Source organism: Rhinatrema bivittatum, chromosome 17 (genome assembly GCF_901001135.1).
Source record: "Rhinatrema bivittatum chromosome 17, aRhiBiv1.1, whole genome shotgun sequence".
Taxonomy (NCBI): Eukaryota; Metazoa; Chordata; class Amphibia; order Gymnophiona; family Rhinatrematidae; genus Rhinatrema; species Rhinatrema bivittatum.
In genome coordinates, this window is record NC_042631.1 from 53,422,274 (window position 1) to 53,442,766 (window position 20,493).

The 20,493-nt window shown below is 41.4% G+C and overlaps 1 protein-coding gene across 5 annotated transcripts in view; it reads left to right on the forward strand.

Annotated features, from left to right (window-relative positions):
* Window positions 1-20,493, forward strand: part of C17H11orf24 (chromosome 17 C11orf24 homolog) — a 139,922-nt gene that overhangs the window by 9,603 nt on the left and 109,826 nt on the right. For all 5 annotated transcript variants that reach the window (XM_029582515.1, XM_029582516.1, XM_029582519.1 and 2 more), the window contains exon 2: window positions 11,740-11,991. In XM_029582515.1, the coding sequence (XP_029438375.1) occupies window positions 11,740-11,991 (252 nt within the window). The remainder of the gene's footprint in view (window positions 1-11,739; window positions 11,992-20,493) is intronic.

Below are 20,493 nucleotides of genomic sequence, written 5' to 3' on the forward strand. Positions count from 1 at the left end.
CTACTGAGATAGCAATCTATCATGCCCCCGCTATATATATATATATATACACACACAGATTGCTACTCCGTAGCGGGGGGCATGATAGATTGCTATCTCAGTAGCGAAGTACTATATGCACCTTGAAGACTGCAATTCTGATCATTGCATCTCAAATAAGATACAGTTGCACTGGCGAAAGTACAGAGAAGCTCCTCTATGAGGAAAGGCTTCAGCCTTCTGATACTATATCTAGTATCAGAAGGCTGAAGTCCTTCTGATACTAGAATATAATCTCTGGGTCGCTGAGCTGTAGAGAGAGACTAGAAGTAGTGAGTAGACAGGGTATACTGGATACAAGATGGTACACTCACAATAGTAGATGTCTCCAATGGTCTCTGTGCCACAGAGAGTCTTCAGTACATTCAGGAACAGGAGCCGTAGACAAGCACTGGTTCCTCTAAACAGTCTGTAATAAGAACTCACAATTGCTGTATATGAAATGGCTTCTAGAGTAGAAGAGAGAGTCTGTATAAGATTCTAGGAACATGGGCCCTCGTGGAGCGAGTACCGGTTCCTCTCTGTAATCTTGCCAATGTAACTCTTGATCTCTGTACCTGCGATAACGTCTTGGACGGAAGGGAGTCTTCAGAGCAATAGGAATGTAGGCCCTCGTGGAGCAAGTACTGATTCCTATGTAATAGAACTCACTGTGTTCACATCCGCGATCGCTTCCAGGAAATGAGGAGTCTTCTGACTGTTCTGGCTATCTGAAATCAAGAAGAGAGAGCAGAGTCCCTGTGGAGCGGGTACTCCTGGTGAGTTTGAAAAGGCCGAGCAGTGGGGACGGGTTCCCCGGCTGACTTGGATCGTTGTTGCAAGTATCGTGGACTACCGAAGCAAGTCCCGTTGGAGTTCCTTGCTAATTCGTTAGAGGTTAGCAAACAAAGACCTTTTAAAGTACAATGGGATGACGTCACTATGGGGGATGCCCCGAGGTTCGCGCCCTTGCTGGTACAAGGGCGCGAACCTCAGATGCGGAGTATATTGTCTGATAGTTTTTACGAAAGACCTGAGAGATATCTTTTAGAAGCAGATTTAAGTTCACCTGCAAAATTTCAAATGGAGGAAATAAAACTTGGGGGATCTTGATTTTTCACTCTACCCAGTTTATTTCCAAATTTGTGGAATGGATTGTAGAGTCATCATAACCCTCTGATGCAGTAAATCATTAAGGACCTATTGGATAGATTCCAAGTTCACTACAACACGTGGACTTGGATTATTCAGCAGGGCCTTTTTTCAGGATGTTAACTCTATCCAATTGTAAGATGGCAGCATTAATCTTCCTATGCTTAGATATTCTTATAGCTGCTTATCTCCACACGCATAACTGCTTTTGTAGTCTCCCATTACAAAATCGGGACTTCCTTTATGATTCCCACTCATGGATTCATATAACTGACATTTCTCCACTAGAAATGAAGGGAAGACCTCATTAACTAAATCAGGAGGCATTTTCCACTATTTGTCTCCCCAATGTCAAGTATTCAAATTACTGGACAATGATCTGAGATTAATAAGCTTTCAGTTTTAACCCTCCATAATAGCATCCATCAGTTTTTCAGAAATTAAAATATAATCAGTTCTTGTACTAGTGTCATGGGCTTTTTAATAAAGGGATTAAGGACTTGCCAGAGGTCCACGAAATTAAGGTGTTTGTTTAAAAAAAAAATTCACCACTTTCTTTTCACTCATAGGTAACTGTTTTACACATGGTTGTCTATCTCACGCAGGGTCCACGACAGTTCAGATCACCTCCAAACACAGTGGGTAATTTTCCTTTTCCAAACATTGGCGATCTGGGTGGAGAAGCAAATATGGTCATATGTATTGGAGCGCATGCAGACATTAAATAATTAATTTCCCCATCAGGGCACTCAACAAGATGATATATCATCCTTTAGGATCAACCTTTGCATTTACCAGTTTAAAAGACATATTTTTATGAATCAGCACAACCACCCCACAACTTTTGGGTGTTCTGTAGCTGAAAACACTTGAGCAACCCATTCTTTCCTCAGTATTTTGTGTTCTTTCCAATAAGTGGGTTTCTTAATCTATTAAGATGACAGAGTACTCTCTCCTGCTTTATCGACATTCCTAAACCTGCTACATTCCATGTCACAAAATTTACTTTTTATATGTTAGGTGATAAGTTAGTGTAGAAACTCTGCCAAAGCTCCTTAAATTCAGACTGGTCTGTCCTAGTTCAAGCTTCAAACCCCCTCTGTATAATCTGAGAGGAGAGGATCACCTTGCTGGTGGCTGAAAGGAATCAGTAAGGTTTTGCTTGGGACATTGTCTTTTTTTAAAAGTATTGGGGCAAAGTTAACTATTTGGTAATAGTGTGTTTGTGCTTTTAATAGTCAGTAAGGCAGCAAATAAACAGAAGTTAGTGTTTGTATACTAAAAAAAAAAATTAGCCAGAAACTAGAAATAAGCTAGGAGCAGTGTATACCTAAGTAAAAAGGTTGAAAAGTTCAGTTAAGTTACTCAACTTGGAAAAGTGTTGAGGTAGTGCGATTTGGTTTGATTAGGTACCAACATTTATTAATCAAGAGAGCAGTGAGTCACTCTGGCTGACTAACTGAAGTTAGATCTGCTGCTGGATACTCCTGTAAGGGGAGGAGATAGCAATCTAATGTACTTCTGCTAGCGGGTTGGCAATCTGTAGCAAATCTGCAAAGGAGTAGCAATCTGTTGTGGGATATGCTATGCGGATGGAAGGAGCTAGCAGATGAGAATAGCTGTCTGATTGCTACTCCTTCCCTTTGGGGAGAGGATTCTATATGTAGTGAACTGCCTCCTATGGGTCTGCTAAGGACTGGCAATATGTTATGATGTAGACTGCAGAGTTGGTAATCTGTACCAGCGGAGTATTGGAGATGGTGCTCAGCTTGACAGAAGGTAATTAGGTGAATCCTTGGGCCGATGGCAGATGACAGCGCCCCCAGGAGGAAGTCCCGAGAGGGACCACCGGCTAGGCTGGAGTATGGAGACAGACACAGATAGCTCTTTTATTAGATAAGTAGTATAACCACCAGAGGTGGCAGTAGTGAGTTGGTATGCCCGGCAGGGCTGAAGTCCCTCAGATACTGGAACTGCGATTCCAAGGTTGCTGAGCTGCAAAGAGACTGTAGATAGTGAATAGACAGGATATGCAGTTATACATAGCCAGTACTAAATGATAACTCACATAAGGTCTTGAGATAGCTCAGTAGCTGGAAAGGGTTAGGCCGTCAAGGAACGAGTACCTGGTTCCAGGGACCGCTCTGAGAGAGCGGTGGTCACTCACAATCTTTATCTGGAGTAGCTTCTTAATCAATAGAGAATCTTCAGAGTGTTAAGGAACATCGGTACTCGCTCCTTGAGGGCCTGTTCCTTTCTGTAATCTGAAATAGAGAAAGAATGAGGCCCCCGAGGAGCGGGTACCCCTAGTAGGTCCGGAGAGGCAATGTTGCAAGAGTGAAGCGGGTCCGGAGGAATCTCGCAAACAATCCTTCGAGTGCAAGTAGTCTTGGATAGTCGAAGCTAGTCCAATCGGAGTCCTTGCTAACTCGATCTGTTAGCAAAAGTAAAGACCTTTTATGTTGGAAGCGAATGACGCCAAAGCAGGGGGACTGAGGTTCGCACCCTTACTGGTACTTACTTCGGCGAGCGCACGCCCTATGTCATCAGGAACATGGCGGATCCGTAGTGTCGAGCCGGCCCGGGGACGCCGGGGAGAAGCGGCATTGCAACGCCGTGGCATCAAGCTGTCCATAAGGCACGGAGGGAGTCACCACACAGGTAGAGCGGGTGGAGCGAGGGCGAAAGCAGGCATGAACGCAACACCCCAATATTGACTGTGTAAATGTATCATCAGTACATGCTAGAAATATAAAGTTCCTGGATGGAATAAATGACACTTTTATGGAGTAATTGGTCCAGGAACTGACAAGAGAGGGAGCAATTTTAGATCTAATTCTCAGAGGAGGACAGGATTTGGTGAGAGAGGTAATGGTGGTGGGGCCGCTTGGCAGTAGTGGTTATAATATGATCAAATTTGAATTAATGTCTGCAAGGGGGACAGTAAGCAAATCCACGGCTCTCGTGCTAAGCTTCAAAAGGGAAACTTTGATAAAATGAGAAACATTGTAAGAAAAAAACTGAAAGGAGGCAGTTACAAAGGTAAAAAGTGTGCAAGAGGTGTGGTCATTGTTAAAAAAAAAAAATACCATCCTAGAAGCACAGTCCAGATGTAATCCACACATTAAAAAAAGGTGGAAAGAAGGCACAACAATTATCGGCATGGTTAAAAGGGGAGGTGAAAGAAGCTATTTAGCCAAAAGATCTTCATTCAAATATTGGAAGAAGGATCCAACAGAAGAAAATAGGATAATGCATAAGTGTTGGCAAGTTAAATGTAGACATAAGACAGGCTAAGTAAGAGAATTTGAAAAGAAGTTGGCCGTAGAGGCAAAAACTCACAAAAAAAGCTTTTTAAAAATATATCCGAAGCAGAAAGCCTGTGAGGGAGTCAGTTGGACCATTAGATGATTGAGGGGGTTAAAGGGGCACAGAGAAGATAAGGCCATCGTGGAAAGATTAAATGATTTCTTTGCTTCGGTGTTTACTGAAGAGGATGTTGGGGAGGTACCCGTAATGGAGAAGGTTTTCATGGGTAATGATTCAGATGGACTGAACCAAATCACGGTGAACCTAGAAGATGTGGTAGGCCCTGATTGACAAACTGAGAGTAGTAAATCACCTGGACCGGATGGTATAAACCCCAGTGTTCTAAAGGAAACTCAAAAATGAAATTTCAGACCTATTAGTAAAAATTTGTAACCTATCATTAAAATCATCCATTGTACCTGAAGACTGGAGGATAGCTAATGTAACCCCAATATTTAAAAAGGGCTCCAGGGGCAATCTGGGAAACTACAGACCACTTAGCCTGACTTCAGTGCCAGGAAAAATAGTGGAAAGTATTCTAAGCATCAAAACTACAGAACATATGGAAAGACATGGTTTAATGGAACAAAGTTAGCATGGCTTTACCCAAGGCAAGTCTTGCCTCACAAATCTGCTTCACTTTTTTGAAGGAGTTAATAAACATGTGGATAAAGGTGAACCGGTAGATGTAGTGTACTTGGATTTTCAGAAGGCGTTTGATAAAGTTCCTCCTGAGAGGCTTCTAGGAAAAGTAAAAAGTCATGGTATAGGTGGCGATGTCCTTTTGTGGATTACAAACTGGCTAAAAGACAGGAAACAGAGAGTAGGATTAAATGGACAATTTTCTCAGTGGAAAGGGGTGGTCAGAGGAGTGCCTCAGGGATCTGTATTGGGACCCTTACTTTTCAATATATTTATAAATGATCTGGAAAAAAATACGACTAGTGAGGTAATCAAATTTGCAGATTCAAAATTGTTCAGAGTAGTTAAATCACAAGCAGATTGTGATAAATTGCAGGAAGACCTTGTGAGACTGGAAAATTGGGGCATTGAAATGGCAGATGAAATTTAATGTGGATAAGTGCAGGGTGATTCATATAGGGAAAAATAACCCATGCTATAAGTGTAACAATGTTAGGTTCCATATTAGGTGCTACCACCCAAGAAAGAGATTCTAGGCGTCATAGTGGATAACACATTGAAATCGTCGGTTTCAGTGTGCTGTGGCAGATAATTCCCAACATTCTGTTTGCTTTTCCATTAGAAAAGGGAATGGTGAATAAAACGGAAAATGTCATAATACCTCTGTATCACTCCATGATGAGACCCCACCTTGAATACTGTGTACAATTCTGGTTGCCACATCTCAAAAAAGATATAATTGAGATGGAGAAGGTACAGAGAAGGGCGACCAAAATAAGGGGAATGGAACAGCTCCCCTATGAGGAAGACTAAAAGAGGTTAGGACTTTTCAGCTTGGAGAAGAGACAGCTGAGGGGGGATATGATAGAGGTGGTTTAAAATCATGAGAGGTCTAGAACGGTAGATGTGAATCGGTTATTTACACTTTCGAATAATAGAAGGACTAGGGGGCACTCCATGAAGTTAGCATGTGGCACATTTAAAAACTAATCGGAGAAAGTTCTTTTTACTCAACGCACAATTAAACTCTGGAATTTGTTGCCAGAGGATGTGGTTAGTGCAGTTAGTATAGCTGTGTTTAAAAAAGGATTGGATAAGTTCTTGGAGGAGAAGTCCATTACCTGTTATTAAGTTCACTTAGAGAATAGCCACTGCCATTAGCAATGGTAACATGAAATTGACAGTTTTTGGGTACTTGCCAGATTCTTATGGCCTGGATTGGCCACTGTTGGCCAATCCAGGCCATAAGGATGCTGGGTCCATCAAGGACCAAGGGTCCTTGATGGACCCTGGGCTTGATGGACCCTTGGTCTGACCCAGTATGGCATGTTCTTATGGATACAATAATCACATGAATTTAAACAGTCAGCCATCATAAGCACTGAAAAAGACAAACTTCCCACCCATACCCACCTCATGTTCCCCTCACCTTCCATCCTTCTCAAAACTACCCTAAACCCTCCCAACCATCCCCTCTTCTAATATTAGAGCCCCCAAAATAAAAATGCCTAGATTTGAATTTGCCCCCAGGAAAGCTCAAGGTAATTTCTGTGTGGGTTTGGGTGGTCACCCCCCCCCCCCCCAACCAAGTTTCACTAAATCCGGAAATAAACTTTCCTGTAGCAAAAGGTAAAGCTGAGTGAGAAACCAATAAACCATTGAATTGCTAATAAGCAAATGGAAAATTGGTTGACAATAATAAGTGAGAGAGTTCATTGAACAAGTGTGAAAAAACCCAAACATAGTGAACGCAGTACTAGTCTGCTGCATCATCGGTTGTTTATAGTCTCCTACAATACCTATGTAACCAGTCCCCTAGTTGTGTGCTTTATCCTTCTCTTTGGGGTGGTCTGGGTTCGAGCCCAGATGTGGGGGAGAAGTTACTCTCCAGGGCCTCTGGCACATTCACCAAAAAGAGCAAAAATGTGCGTACCTGAAGTACTGTGTCCAGTTCTGGAGCCCGTATCTCAAAAATGATAGAGACAGGATGGAGCTGTATGGAGACTTATGAGGAGAGACTTGAAGGATCTGAATATGTATCCCTTGGAAGAGAGAAGGTGCAGGGAAGATGTGATACAGACTTTCAGGTATCTGAAAGTTTTTTTGTTTTTTTTAATGATGCATGATCCTTGAGCCTTTTCTGTTGGAAAGGAAACAAAACTAGGAGTTGCGAAATGAAACTCAAGGGGGGATGACTCAGAACCAACATCAGGAAATATTTCTTCATGGCGAAAACGGTGGATGCCTGGAATTCCCTGCCAGCAGAGGTGGTGAATATGAAAACAGTAAACGAATTAAAAAAGGCATTGGATAAACTCTGTGGATCCCTAAAGGCTAGAGGTGGAATGAAGAAAAGAGGGCATGGGGTAACCTGCAAGGAGCAGCAGTTACTACCCCTAACAGAAGGCATGGCATGAGCATCCAGTTAGCTTACATAATTTTGATGCAACTTCCCACATCGCTCTGTGTTTTGCCAGGGGGAGGGGGGAGGAGGAGAAGAAAAAAATGGGAGAATTGGATTCAGATGATGGCCCAGGGTGTGGCTGCACAGACATTAGGGGAAAAGCACAGGACTGCTTCTATGGCCAAGTCCAAAAGCAAAGCACATTGAAGCAGCATTGCCTGAATCATCAAGAAGACTGCTCACCCTGTAAAAATATTACTAGCAGTCATTTTGTTATGGGTTTGACAGTTGCTTGGCTTTGATTGTTAAGGGTAGTAATATTAACATACCACTTTGAGGATACCTGCATGAAGCGGCTGTTTTTGTTAGCAGAATTAGAATTTGTATTTAATATTGTCGACCTAAAAATATATGAATATGATCTAGATCAGTGGTTCTCAACCTTTTTCCCATCGTGACACACCTGACAGACCACGTTCACATGTGTGACACACTGCTCATTACAATTTTGGCGGAAATAAAAAAAAAAAAAAAAAAAAAAAAGGTCCGTATTATTTTTATTGTTAAGAATGGCACAAGGAAAAGATACATATTCTGTCTGAACAGAATTGCATAAACTGTAAACAATCCCACACCAAACAGCACCAATTTCCAGCACTTAACAGTAACCACCTTACCTAAGGAAAAAGCAGCACTGAAAATATTACAACCAAAGGCCTTAAGACACCAATACAACCTCCTATTAGGAAAATGGAGCCCTACACAGAAACTACACGCCAGCAGAGAACCTCAACCTGAATCACTCGTGCTGACCCTCACCTAACAAAGAATAAAGAGACCAAAATAGAAACATAGAAATGACGGCAGAAGAAGACCAAATGGCCCATCCAGTCTGCCCAGCAAGCTAACACACTTTAATCCATTTTTTTTTTTTCCTTTTTCTCTCCCCCACCTGTTACTATTGGCTTCCAGTACCCTCTGGCCCCCAATTCCCCTCCTCCCCACCACCAATGCATAACTAGAAAGCATGCAGACAAAAACTAAATTGAAACCACAACAAGCCAGAGTCTCTGTATGCAGGTGCAACAAAGGAAAAAAAGAAACATTACCAATACTTATAAATCAATAGCAGTAAAACCATACTAACAAAAAGAACAGATTATTTCAAAACAGTGGATGAATGGAATATCCAATAATTAAAAACTCAATAAAAAAAATTTCTAGATACCAATAAAATATTTTAAAATAGCAGACCACAAAGACCCAGTAATGAAAAATTAAGGCTACAAAAAAATGTTTTGCTCTGCATACCTAGGAATGTTTGATATCCAGGTGTCCTGAGATGTGTTTTGAATTAGCAGGAGGAGGGGTGGTTTGCTTGCAACTTTCTCCTCTCTCTCACACCGGCTCTGTCACGCACATATACACATGCTTTTTCTCTCTCACTTATATAGGCTCTTAATTACACATTTACACACATGTTTGTCTATCTTTTCAAGCTATACACATACATGCTGTCCTTTTCCTCTCACACACAGTCTCTCATTCACATGCTTACAAACATTCTCTCGTTCTCTCATTTACACACATGCTGTCAATCACATACTTGCATGCTCCCTCGCCTAAACCAGCTCTCAATCACACAGACACCACATGCTGTCTTTCTCTCACTTTCACACATGCTTGCTCATTCACTCACTCTCCCCCCCCCTCCCCGAACTAGCAGCAGCAGCAGCCTCCTCCACTTCTAACCCTAAAGGCAGCAGCACATCTACTTCATTTTCAGCCCTCTCGGAGCAAGGAGTCCCATTGGCCATGGGGTTGACAATATTCTTTGTTTTCTCTGAGCCAAGCTGGTCATTCTTCAGACCGCGCCTCTCTTCTTTTCTTCGGGCCGATGCCGTGCGCACTAGCAAGGTCTCTTCTTCCCGCGCACGCACCCGCTGCTCACCACTTCCTCTTCCGGGGCCGAGGGGGGGGGGTGGGGTGGATGGGAAGAAGAGCATGCCGGCACTGCTGACTCCGCTGACTCCTGCTGCATTCTGCCCGGGCTTTCAGCGTTTTAAGCCTGGGCGAAGGACCTGTTCTTGCTCGGGTAGTGGAGCAGCTGGGTCAGCAGGGGACCGGGAGTGTGGCGACACACTGGTGTGTCGTGACACACCAGTTGAGAACCACTGATCTAGATTATATATCTACTATCGTGATGTCTTAGAATATATATGAATATGAACTAGCATATGTATTTGTTATGGTGTAAACCTAGAATGTGAAGGTGACACACGTTGTGATTGTTGACCAAAACCATGAATGCTGATTAATGTAAACCGTTTGTGATCATCTTTTGGAATTAGTATATATAAAATGCCTAAGTAAGAAACTTGCTGGGGAGGCTAGATGAACCATTTAGTCTTTTTCTGCTCTCATTACTGTGTTACTAGGTAAATGAGAGGAAAATTGGGGCAGCGTAAAAAAGGGCATGCTAAAGCATAATTTTGTATCTCTGGCACTCAAGTTTATTGTAGGAACACTCAATACGACCATCTGTTTTGATTGTGTTTTTTTTTAATTTTACTTAAGGTGCTAGTTTCAGTAGTTCTGAAGTTTATTTATCAGGTGCCCATTGGTATGGCTGTCTAAATTGTGTGGTCAAAAGAAGTGCCATTCCTTTGATCAATCAATGTACATATATTTTTCTCCACTGCAAGCAGTAAATTTTAAGAGTCAGGATGATGCTAAGGAGGCCGGCACATTTATCACAACACAGACAACATATTTTTATGTTTCTCATGAGCCCATGAACTACGAGTTAATTTGACTTCACTTCTAGAGCTGGAGTTAATTCCCCATGTGTGTTTCGATGTCCAGCCTTTGGGTGTGCTTGTTCTGCATCGGAAGGTATGGTTAATATCTTCCTCTATATGGGATTTACATGCATTGGGTGCTATTAGGTAAATGTTAGGGCGTGTGTTTTAGATGCGCTAACTCCTTACTGCATCGGATAATATTCTCGCATGCCCAACCACAAGTAAACCTGTACTCTAGGCTGGGAACATATTATTGCATCGCCCAGAGTGTCTTAGGTTCAGAGTTATGGAGGGAAAGGCTAAGGTGTAGTTCTGAGGACAAATAATGGTAGTGAGCCCTAACTGAAGGTTTTGATGGTAGTTAACTACCTGTTTGTGCTGGTCTAGGCTATCCTCCACTTCAGCCAAGACTCCTGAACAGCCCGTCAGACTACAATGTACCCTTGCATCTGGAGCTATGCCACAGTGACATAATATATATTTTTTTTGGTGGTGAACTGGATAAGGTACAAGGTATTTCTGGGTGACTGAGCAATTCAGATTTGTCAAATAGTTCTTTGTCCTTTGTTCTTTGTCAAGTAGTCTTTTTACCATGTGATCCCTTACTATGTAAACAGAAAATCTTAAATAGAATCCTATAAAAGATGGGAAGCTAGTGTAATCTATATAGTACAGAAGTTATTCTCTCCTTCCCTCCTATTCATTTTCCCCATTTGTTGCCACAAAAGCTACAACATGAAAAGAAAATGTAAGGATTACAGTGAGAGGAAAAGGAGGGATGATCAAAATTTGGATTTTTTTGCATAAGTAAACTAGCCGATGTAACCTCTAAATGATGTCCTATTTACAGATATTTTCTCAGAAAAGAAATGTACAAAAGTGTTGCATCATTCTATGATGCATTAGGGTTGAGACTGATTTCCTGTGAATACAAGTAATTTCACTATAACAAATAAGTGTTTTTAGGTTGATTTAAAGTTTTATCTATTTGTGCCATGTAAAATGTTTTTAGCCATTTTTATTGCTTCCTTATAAGCTCTAGCCTATTGCTTCCATCAGTTAGAATTCTATATTTATTATAACATACTTTCTTTTCAAAAAGTTTAAAAATGTAGGACATAAAATATATGAATTAATCTGAAAGAAGACCAATAAAAACAAGCAGTAGGAAGTTGATGAATGTAGAGAGTAGTGCTGCTTTAAGGGCACTTTTAAAAAGAGAGCAAGTTCTCTTCCAATTCTCGCTCTAAACTAGAATCATGCAGGAATAGACTGATATGACACTGATCAGTGACAGCTTCCTGGAATACGGAGGGAAAAGGACACTCTCTTGTAGTTTGAATTCTGTGAGGGAAGCAGAGGCAGCAGCAGCACTTCTTCCCCTAGAAAATGCTTTGTTTTTTCTTACAGACGCAGCATGGGACTTGGGAGCTGAAGTCATCCACTACTGTCTGCACTCACCAATGGAATCGGAAGGAGCAGCAGGCCATGAGCTGGCCTGGAAAATGTGGGCAGCTCTTGTCATTCTGTGCATTGTCTCTTTGAGCACTTCAGACGACAGGGTCACCATTCTACAGGACAAAGGCATAACAGTGCTACAAAGCAGCAGGTTCAGCAGTGAGAAACTCTGCAGACAATTGTGCAAAGCCTCACACCTCTCAGGTGAGATCCAGTTATCAAACTTGTCTTACTGATGGAAGATAGAACAAGGTCATGTATTGAGACCTGGAACAGTGACGCATGAATGCCAGCTTTAGGGTAAAAAACACACTTTGAATATCAATGAGATAAATATTTTTAGGAATTCTTTCTGCAAGAAAATACATTGAGGTCCATATTCAAAAGCATTTAGCTGGCTAACTCTAAGTTGGCCAGCTAAATGAATACTTGGCTAAATTCTAACCTCCTAATACAGTGGTTCCCAACCTTTTTTTGTTTCGTGGAACACCTGACACAGGAGTCACTTGGTTGTGGTACACCACCCACTTCCCCATCATTACTCTCTCTTCCCCCAGCATCATAACAATGCCTCTCCCCTGGCATCATCTTCTTCCTTTCCCTATCCCCACATGCTCTTGGCATCATCACCTTCCTTCTCCCACCATCACATGTATTTTATTTATTCACTTTTATATACCGACATTCGTGTTGACTTCATATCGGTTTACAAGGCAAATCAAAAATACAAGCAAAATCCATTGGGAAAAATACAACTTGCAACAATTCAAAAAGCTTTGACAAAAATAATGTGAAAAACTTTAGGTAAAAAATAAAATCTTAGTATCAGTTACTCTAAGAACAAAAAGAAAAACTATGAAAATATCATCATCTTCTCTCTCTATCTCTCTCCACCTCCTCATCCTGGAATCGTCATCACTACTACTTCTTCCTTTCCTTCTACCTCTCTTCCCCACTGCCTGGCATCATCCTCACCCCTTGGCATCATCACCTTCCCTGTACCTCCACCCCTCTCCCTCTGACATCATTTTCTTCCCTTCCCTATCCCCAACCACCGTGGCATCATCATCATCATCATCTTCCCTCTCCCACCATCTCTTCCCCTTCCCTCTCCCTCACTGGTATCAATACCACCTCACCCCTGGCATATCACCACCACCACCACCTTCCCTCTCCTCCTCACCCCTGACATAATCATCACTCTTTCCTTTCCTTCTACCACTCTCCCCAGTCATCTTCTCTCTCACCTTCTCTCACCCTCCATCCTTCTCCCCATCCCCAGGCATCTCATCACCTTCCCTCATCCTCTATCCCCCTAGCATCATCTCCCTCCCTCTTCCTCATCTCCTGGCATCTTCAGTTTCCCTCTCTATCTCTCCATCCCTGGCATACTTTCTTCCCTCTCCCTCTACATAGAGGCAGGAAAGCCATTACTTCTACAGGTCAAGGGTCATTCCACAAGGGCCCAGGCAGTCTCCTGGGCTGAAACCAAGCTGCTGTCACCAGCCGAGATCTGTCGGGTGGCAACATGATCCTCCCTGCACACCTTCTCCATGTTCTACTGCCTGGATGTTCAGGCCAGAGATGATATAGCTTTCGCAAGAGCAGTACTAAGAGGGCCACGGGCAGCCTCCCACCCTGTAGGGGAGTAGCTTTTGTACATCCCATTTTGTAGACAGATGGACTCAGCATCCCGCCCACGGCTGCTCCAGAAGTCGAGAACCTCTGATAACAAAAATCTCGAGGCTAAGCAAATACGGGTAAGCCACGGCCTACCTCTAGTTCAAGACACCCTCAGTTTGTCTGGTGTCGGCGTTTATTGTTTGAGTGCACTGGCAGTCTCCAATTTAAAAAAAAAAAAAAAGTTATGTGTGTGTGTATATGTATATATGTGTATATATATATATATATATATATATATATATCAGTTGAACCAGTTCAAGGTTAATCAAGTATTAAGCAACATATATCCACTCCTGCTTTTCGAAGAGAATACTGAAGAGCTGAGCTTGCTGCACGGGTATATGTAGGGTGACGTCAGCTTCGAAATCTGACTCAGTCTGCTATCAGGAGAGCATAATACCCATTGGTCCTGAGTCCATCTGTCTACACTAAGAGAAACAAAATTATCAGGTAATTAATTTCTCCATTTATTGAGTTTTATCAATTAAAATATTGATATTTATTTATTTATTTATTGTTTTTGTTATAAATATTGATTTTTGTTATAAAATATTGATATAATCAGGTGGTTCAGAAAAAGTTTCACAGGGGTGTGTGTGTGTGTGTGTATATGTATGTGTGTGTGTGTGTATATATATATTTTTTTTTTTATTTTTTTTTTAATTTTTTTTTTTTCTTTTTGAAGATTTTCAATATTTTAAACATATGTAATCACAAAAGAAAAAATGTAAGCAATCTTGTAACACAACATACATAACAATTAGGGAAATTTCCAATAATTTTCTATGGAGTACAAGAAAATAATATTGGGGGACCATAATATTACATAGACTTACTCAATAATATTACTAAGGAGAGGAGTGTGTTTCTATCTTTAATTTGGCCTTTTTATTAGTCATTATCAGACTTTCTAGTCTCAATTTTATCAGCCAAAAACCTTTCCAAATACATAGGGTCAGAGAATATAAATTTTTTCCCCTGAAAACTTACATGATATTTCGAAGGAAACTTAAAAAAAAAAAAAAAAAGTTGCCCCAATCTCTAGGGCTTTATTTTTCAGGGCTAGAAATTGTCTACGTCAGGTCTGTGTGTGCCTAGAGACGTCAGGAAATACGTATATTCTCTGCCCACAAAAGGAGAGATCTTTATTTCTAAAAAAAACTTCTCAAACACCTCATCTTTTTCTCTCTCAAGAGAAAAGAAACAAATAATTGTAGTTCTCTTATTTTATAATGTCCAGAGCCTCTTCAAGAAAAGATGAGATCCCTGGACTATGATCTAGCTCTTCACCTTGTACAGTTTCTATTTTGTACTGGGAAATAAAATTCCTACTCTAAGATTTTTTTTATCTTCCTCATATGAAAGATTTCTATTAAAAAATTTTAAACATTTCATATGGCGAGAGTAACCTTGTGATTGGAAAATTAACTATTCGTAGGCTTTTTATTCTTAACATGTTTTCTACATTTTCCAATTCTTTATGCCATTGATAAACTATCAACTATATGCTGGTTCTCTGCTTGATTCTGGCTCTGAACCCTAGCTTTGTCATTACCAACGCTCTTCTGGTTCTCCTATCTCCAACCTGTTTCCCAGCCTCGAACCCGATAGCGCTCTTCCTGCCTCTGTGGGCACGCCGGACTCCTGACTCTCCTAGGAGACCCTGCAAGGCCCACCTAAGTCCCAGTGGCCCGGGTCCCTACGGGCTCCTCCCCGGGGGCTGCGGGCTTCCAGTGGTGAAGATCAACACTGCCTCTGTCTCCTCTCGTGCTCCACCCCCTGTGGTCTGTTCCCGCATCGCCACAGGCCAGGGGTCCATCCCAGAGCGCAACACCATCTTATGTTGTTTCTCCAAATTCTAGATAAGTCAAGAAGTTCTTTGTGTTTACATAAACATAGTTTTATTTTCGATAACTAGAATAAGCTATCATATTATCCCTAAGGACAGCTTTCAGTGCATACCAGGGTAAACCTAGGATTATAATCTCTGAGGATGTATCTATGCAAATTCAGCAGTATCTGTCCTCATCTGTGTTTTCAAATTCCACATTTTTTCAAAAAGGATAAAGTTTAATTGCCAAGCATGCCCTCTAGATTGAGTCATTTAAGGACAAGGTTAATAAAATAGGATGATGGTCTGAGAGAAAGCATGGCAAAATATCACAATTCTTAACAGTCTGACCCACCCCAGCACCACATAAAAAAAATAATCAATATGACTAAGATTTGTGGCGAGGCAAGTAAAACATGTTTCTACCACTAGATCTCTGCTCTCACCACACATCTCTCCAACCAAACAGCTGCTCTGCCATAGAAATTTCAGGCAATCGATTACCACACTTACCTATCCAGCACATTATTTGGGTATATATTCTAATCCCCTCCCAAAATTAAAAAGGAAGTGTCAAACAGGGGCAGTAAATAGAAAACCACTAAAAAAAAGTCAACCTGATAGCTAGGACCATATATATTGGCCAATGTTACAGAAGCAGCTACGAACCAGGGAAACCAGGGTTCAAATCCCACTGTTGCTCCTTGTGACCTTGGGCAAGTCACTTTATCCTCCAATGCCTCAGGTACAAAATTAGATTGTAAGCTCTCTGGGGATAGGGAAATACCTACAGTACATGAATAGTAATAATGGCAGAAAAAGACCAAAATGGTCCATCTAGTCTAGGCAGCAACCGCCACTCCGTGCAGGCTACCCCCAAGCTTTTTTTTTTTTTTATTCCCATCCTCTCACCTTTAAGGATCCAGTGTTTGTCCCATGCCTCTTTGAAATCCTTCACAGTTTTAGTCTTCACCACTTCCTCTGGAAGGGCATTCCAGGCATCCACCACCCTCTTAGTGAAGAAATATTTCCTGACATTGGTTCTAAGTCTTCCTCCCTGGAGTTTCAAATTGTGACCCCTAGTTCTACTAAATTGTTTCCAATGGAAAAGGTTTGCTGACGATCATGGATCATTAATTAATCTGCTTTGAAGTGCCAAAAAGTGGAATATAAAAATCTAAAAATAAATAAATAGATTACATTCCAATAGCACAAAATGCTCTTCTGGAACCAAATAAAATTTAGCGACAGCCAACAGTAAGGTTTTATGTACAAGAATACATGCTCCACAACTTTTAGAATTTTATAAGGTAGAAAAATTCTGCCCCACCCAATTCCTACTCGATTTTTTACATTTTGCTGGTGTGAAGTGTTTCCTGCAAAAACACAATTTCAGCATGTTGGAGAACTGGAGTATTTTCATTCTCTTTGCAGGAGTCGAGATCCCAACATTTAGGGAAAGGATAACCAAATCATACCTTCCCATTTGTTTTAAATTTCAAAATATCATAATCAAAAGGGTAACATATAAAATTATAAATAAAAATAGATGGACCTATCCGAGGATATAAGTGTTTCTGGAATTTAAACAACCATTCGATCGAAATATCACATCGGTTTACAGGAAACTGAGAGATAGGGCGGGGTCCGCCCTATTTTACATTATAACATGGTACCATTATAACATGTAACAATGTTCACAATAACATGGTAGATGATTTTCCCCTGGAATTTATAGCCTGGATAAAGGCCTTACAGAAATCTTCTTAGTGTTTGGGTACTTGCCAGGTTCTTTTGGCCTGGTTTGGCCTCTGTTGGAAACAGGATGCTGGGCTTGATGGACCCTTGGTCTGACCCAGCATGGCAATTTCTTATGTTCTTTCAACATATTCCTTGTTCTGTTCCAAAACAAGAGTTTTCTCAATTAAGGAGTCAGATTTCTTCTTTTTTATGGCATAATAAAATACCATATATCAGGTTTGCCTCCTTGCAGCTTTCTAGGGGTTGCGGGGGCTCAAACCTCCGAACTTTCACAATTATTTTTAGTTTCACAATTGATCTGTCTTCATGTTTGTTGGGGACGGATAAAACAGTTGGGTGGTATGACTAGAAGGAGTATCGGACAAGAGGACATGGTTTGGCAGGCTTGTTTACCCTGTGGGCTCTCCCTTATTGCTAAACTTGGTCACACATTCCTATATTCTTTCATATATTAAAAATATGGAGAACTTATTGTACAGTGGTTAACACATCCAGGAGAAAATATTCTCCTAGATCCTCCTTGATTGCTAATACCACACTGTCTCTGGTAATCTATTCAGCAGATATGATTCAATGGAAAACTCTGGGGTTAACATTCCTGGGACAGATTTGGGAGGGGACAAATTCTAAGACCTTTTTGGCACTGTGGGATGAATTTGATTTGCCATCGCGCACATGATATTATTTTTTTTTTAATGTAATCTTTATTAAATTTTCAAAATTTTAACAAAGTATGTTCTTTGTACAGAAAATATGGTGTCATATAAATCAGAAACATTTTATATAAGAAAACAACAATAAGGCATATCCTAGTATAGACAACCCATTAGACCTCCAGCAATAGGAGAACTTTCATAGCAATAAAGGAGAACTTCCAGGAAACAAAAAAGAAATGAAAAGCACAACCCAGATTCTACTACTTATTTTAATTCTAATGATCCTATAAATTAGATCTTGCTAGCTTGTAGCAATACTCTTTGGGATTCTAAGAAACTTTTAAATTGTTCAGACTGAAAAAGTACAGAGCTATCCTTATTATTTTTTATTACACACTTACATGGGAATCTTAAATGGAATGTTATCCCTAAGATTAAAGCTTCTTGATGAAGTGCAAGAAAGCTTTTCCTTCTCTGTTGTGTGGTTTTTGTTATATCTGGAAAAATTCTTATTTTTTGTCCCATAATAAGAAAATAAGCAAAATAGCTCTTTTTGCAATTTCATAGGTCGAAGTTGAGGTTTCTAAAAAAATCAGTTAGATTTTCTAAATCCACTGGCACTACTTGTCTTTGTGGACTAACCCTAGTAGGGAGAAAATATACTTTATCTAGGTGGGGAGCCATTTCAACTGAATAACCTAAAACCTCTAAAATATCTTTTTAAAATAATCCATGGAATCCCTCCCACTACCCTATGGAAATTTAATAGACGGAAATTTAAATGTCTTGGGGTATTTTCAATAACCTGTACTTTCCTATTTATCGAATTACAATCTTGTATTAAAGTTGCTTGTACAGCCTTAACCTGTTGAATTTCATTCTCTACATTTTGAAATTTTTCCAACATTTCTTGACAATTTTTTACACAATTATTATTCATTTGTTCTAATTGTATGGATAGCGAATTAATTTTTAATGAGCAATCTGAGAAAGTTCTCACCATTGTTGAAGTCAAGTCCCAAAGAGAGTCTAAAGTGACCACCTGCAGCTTCTTTGATGTTAAATTTAGGCAGGGAAGGTTCAGGGGTTGATCTCCAGGGTTTACCCCACCTTCCACCTCCTGGTTTTCAATACCTTTCAGATCCAATACTCCTGCTCCAAACCCAAATGGCACTAGGGAAATCTGCACAGGATCAACTGCTGACCTCATTCCCTCCTCCTCTAAGACCTGGATCCTCACATCAGGGGATCACTTCTGAGCACGGTGGCGACGTGTCAAATGCTGCCGCAGGTGGGCGATCATCCAAGGGGCCGAGGGTACTTTGCCGGAAGTTAAGGAAGATTCTCCTTGCATCTCCTTAACAGCCGGTACTCCTGCCCCACTTTTTTGTAGTAGATCCGGAACACTGCAAGATGGTTCTTTATCCAGTAGGCAAAGTAGGGCTAGAGGGGTATGCCCTTACCTTGCCTTTCCTTTTATGTGGCATTGTCTATCCAAGAAATTCGCTGAATCTAATTCAGATCAATTCAGTGCAATTGGAAAAGGACAAAGCTGTGTTCCGACGTTGTCATGCAATCTTTTTCGTCCCCTATTAAACTCTGGAGGCTTCAGAAATTAGGAGAGTCCGAAAAATGTCCAAGGAAACGTTCACAGCTTGGGTCAGTTGAGTTAAAATAAAGCTGCACGGCTTCGGCAGCACGCTACGTGCCGCAAAAGGAGCATTTTAAAGTCCCTCTAGCGTCCCTCCCCGATATCGTAGGGTTCAAGACAGGCACCAGCTGTTCCTTCGGAGTTAGTAGATTCGCCTTACCCCGAGATGTCTGCCAACTCGGGACTCTCTCCTCCTTCCTCCATCTCCCACACGATATCTTTACCCTCAACTAAAGAGGGCATGTTTTTAGAGACCTTGCAATTGGTACTCCTCTGTAGCCTAAGACTGGAATTTAAATTTTTAAGATCATAAAAACATGCCATACTGGGTCAGACTAAGGGTCCATCAAGCCCAGCATCCTGTTTCCAACAGTGGCCAATCCAGGCCACAAGAACCTGGCTGTTGTAGGAACGTGGGTAGCAGACCCATCTCTGGTGGACCAGAGATGGGTCCACTACATAACTGCAGAGGAGCTCCAGCAAGCATCGAGGCAGGTGAGAGGCATCAAAGTGTAGGCTGGTGAAGATGGACCTTGACCACTGCCGCACCTGTGCAAGTAGGGAGACCCAAACAATGCAATGTTTGGTCTCATGAGTGGTCCTCTGACTACTCCTAGCCCTTTTGGATCTGCCGCACGGAGCAGCAACTGCGACAGAGCGAATGGTGGTCGAAGGAAGAAAACATCAAGATGAAGAATGGATACGTGAGGGCTTCACGGGTACTTGATTGAAGGTAGACTAAGACGAAAACTTGTATTGCTTGGAAAGTACTGGGCAGGTACTGTCACATCACACACCCTACTCAGCCAATGAGAGTTGGTTGTGGACCACGCCGGCAGGCGCGCCCTACACAGCCAGTCAGGGCTGGTCGCGGACCACGCTGGTGATTCCCTGCTCAAGTAATTGGAGAAGGTGAAATGAGACTCGGGTTGGTTGAAGAAGGTGGTCTGAGGCGGGACTCAGGTTGAAGAAGGTGGTCTGAGGCGGGACTCAGATAATTAAAAGGAAGGTTCCGGAAGGCTGAAGAGAAGGTCTGAGAAGACTCTGAATTCGTAGAAAATAGAAGGACTCTGAAAGAGTCACAATGTCCACAATGCTGTCTAGGTGACCACACTATGCGCCCT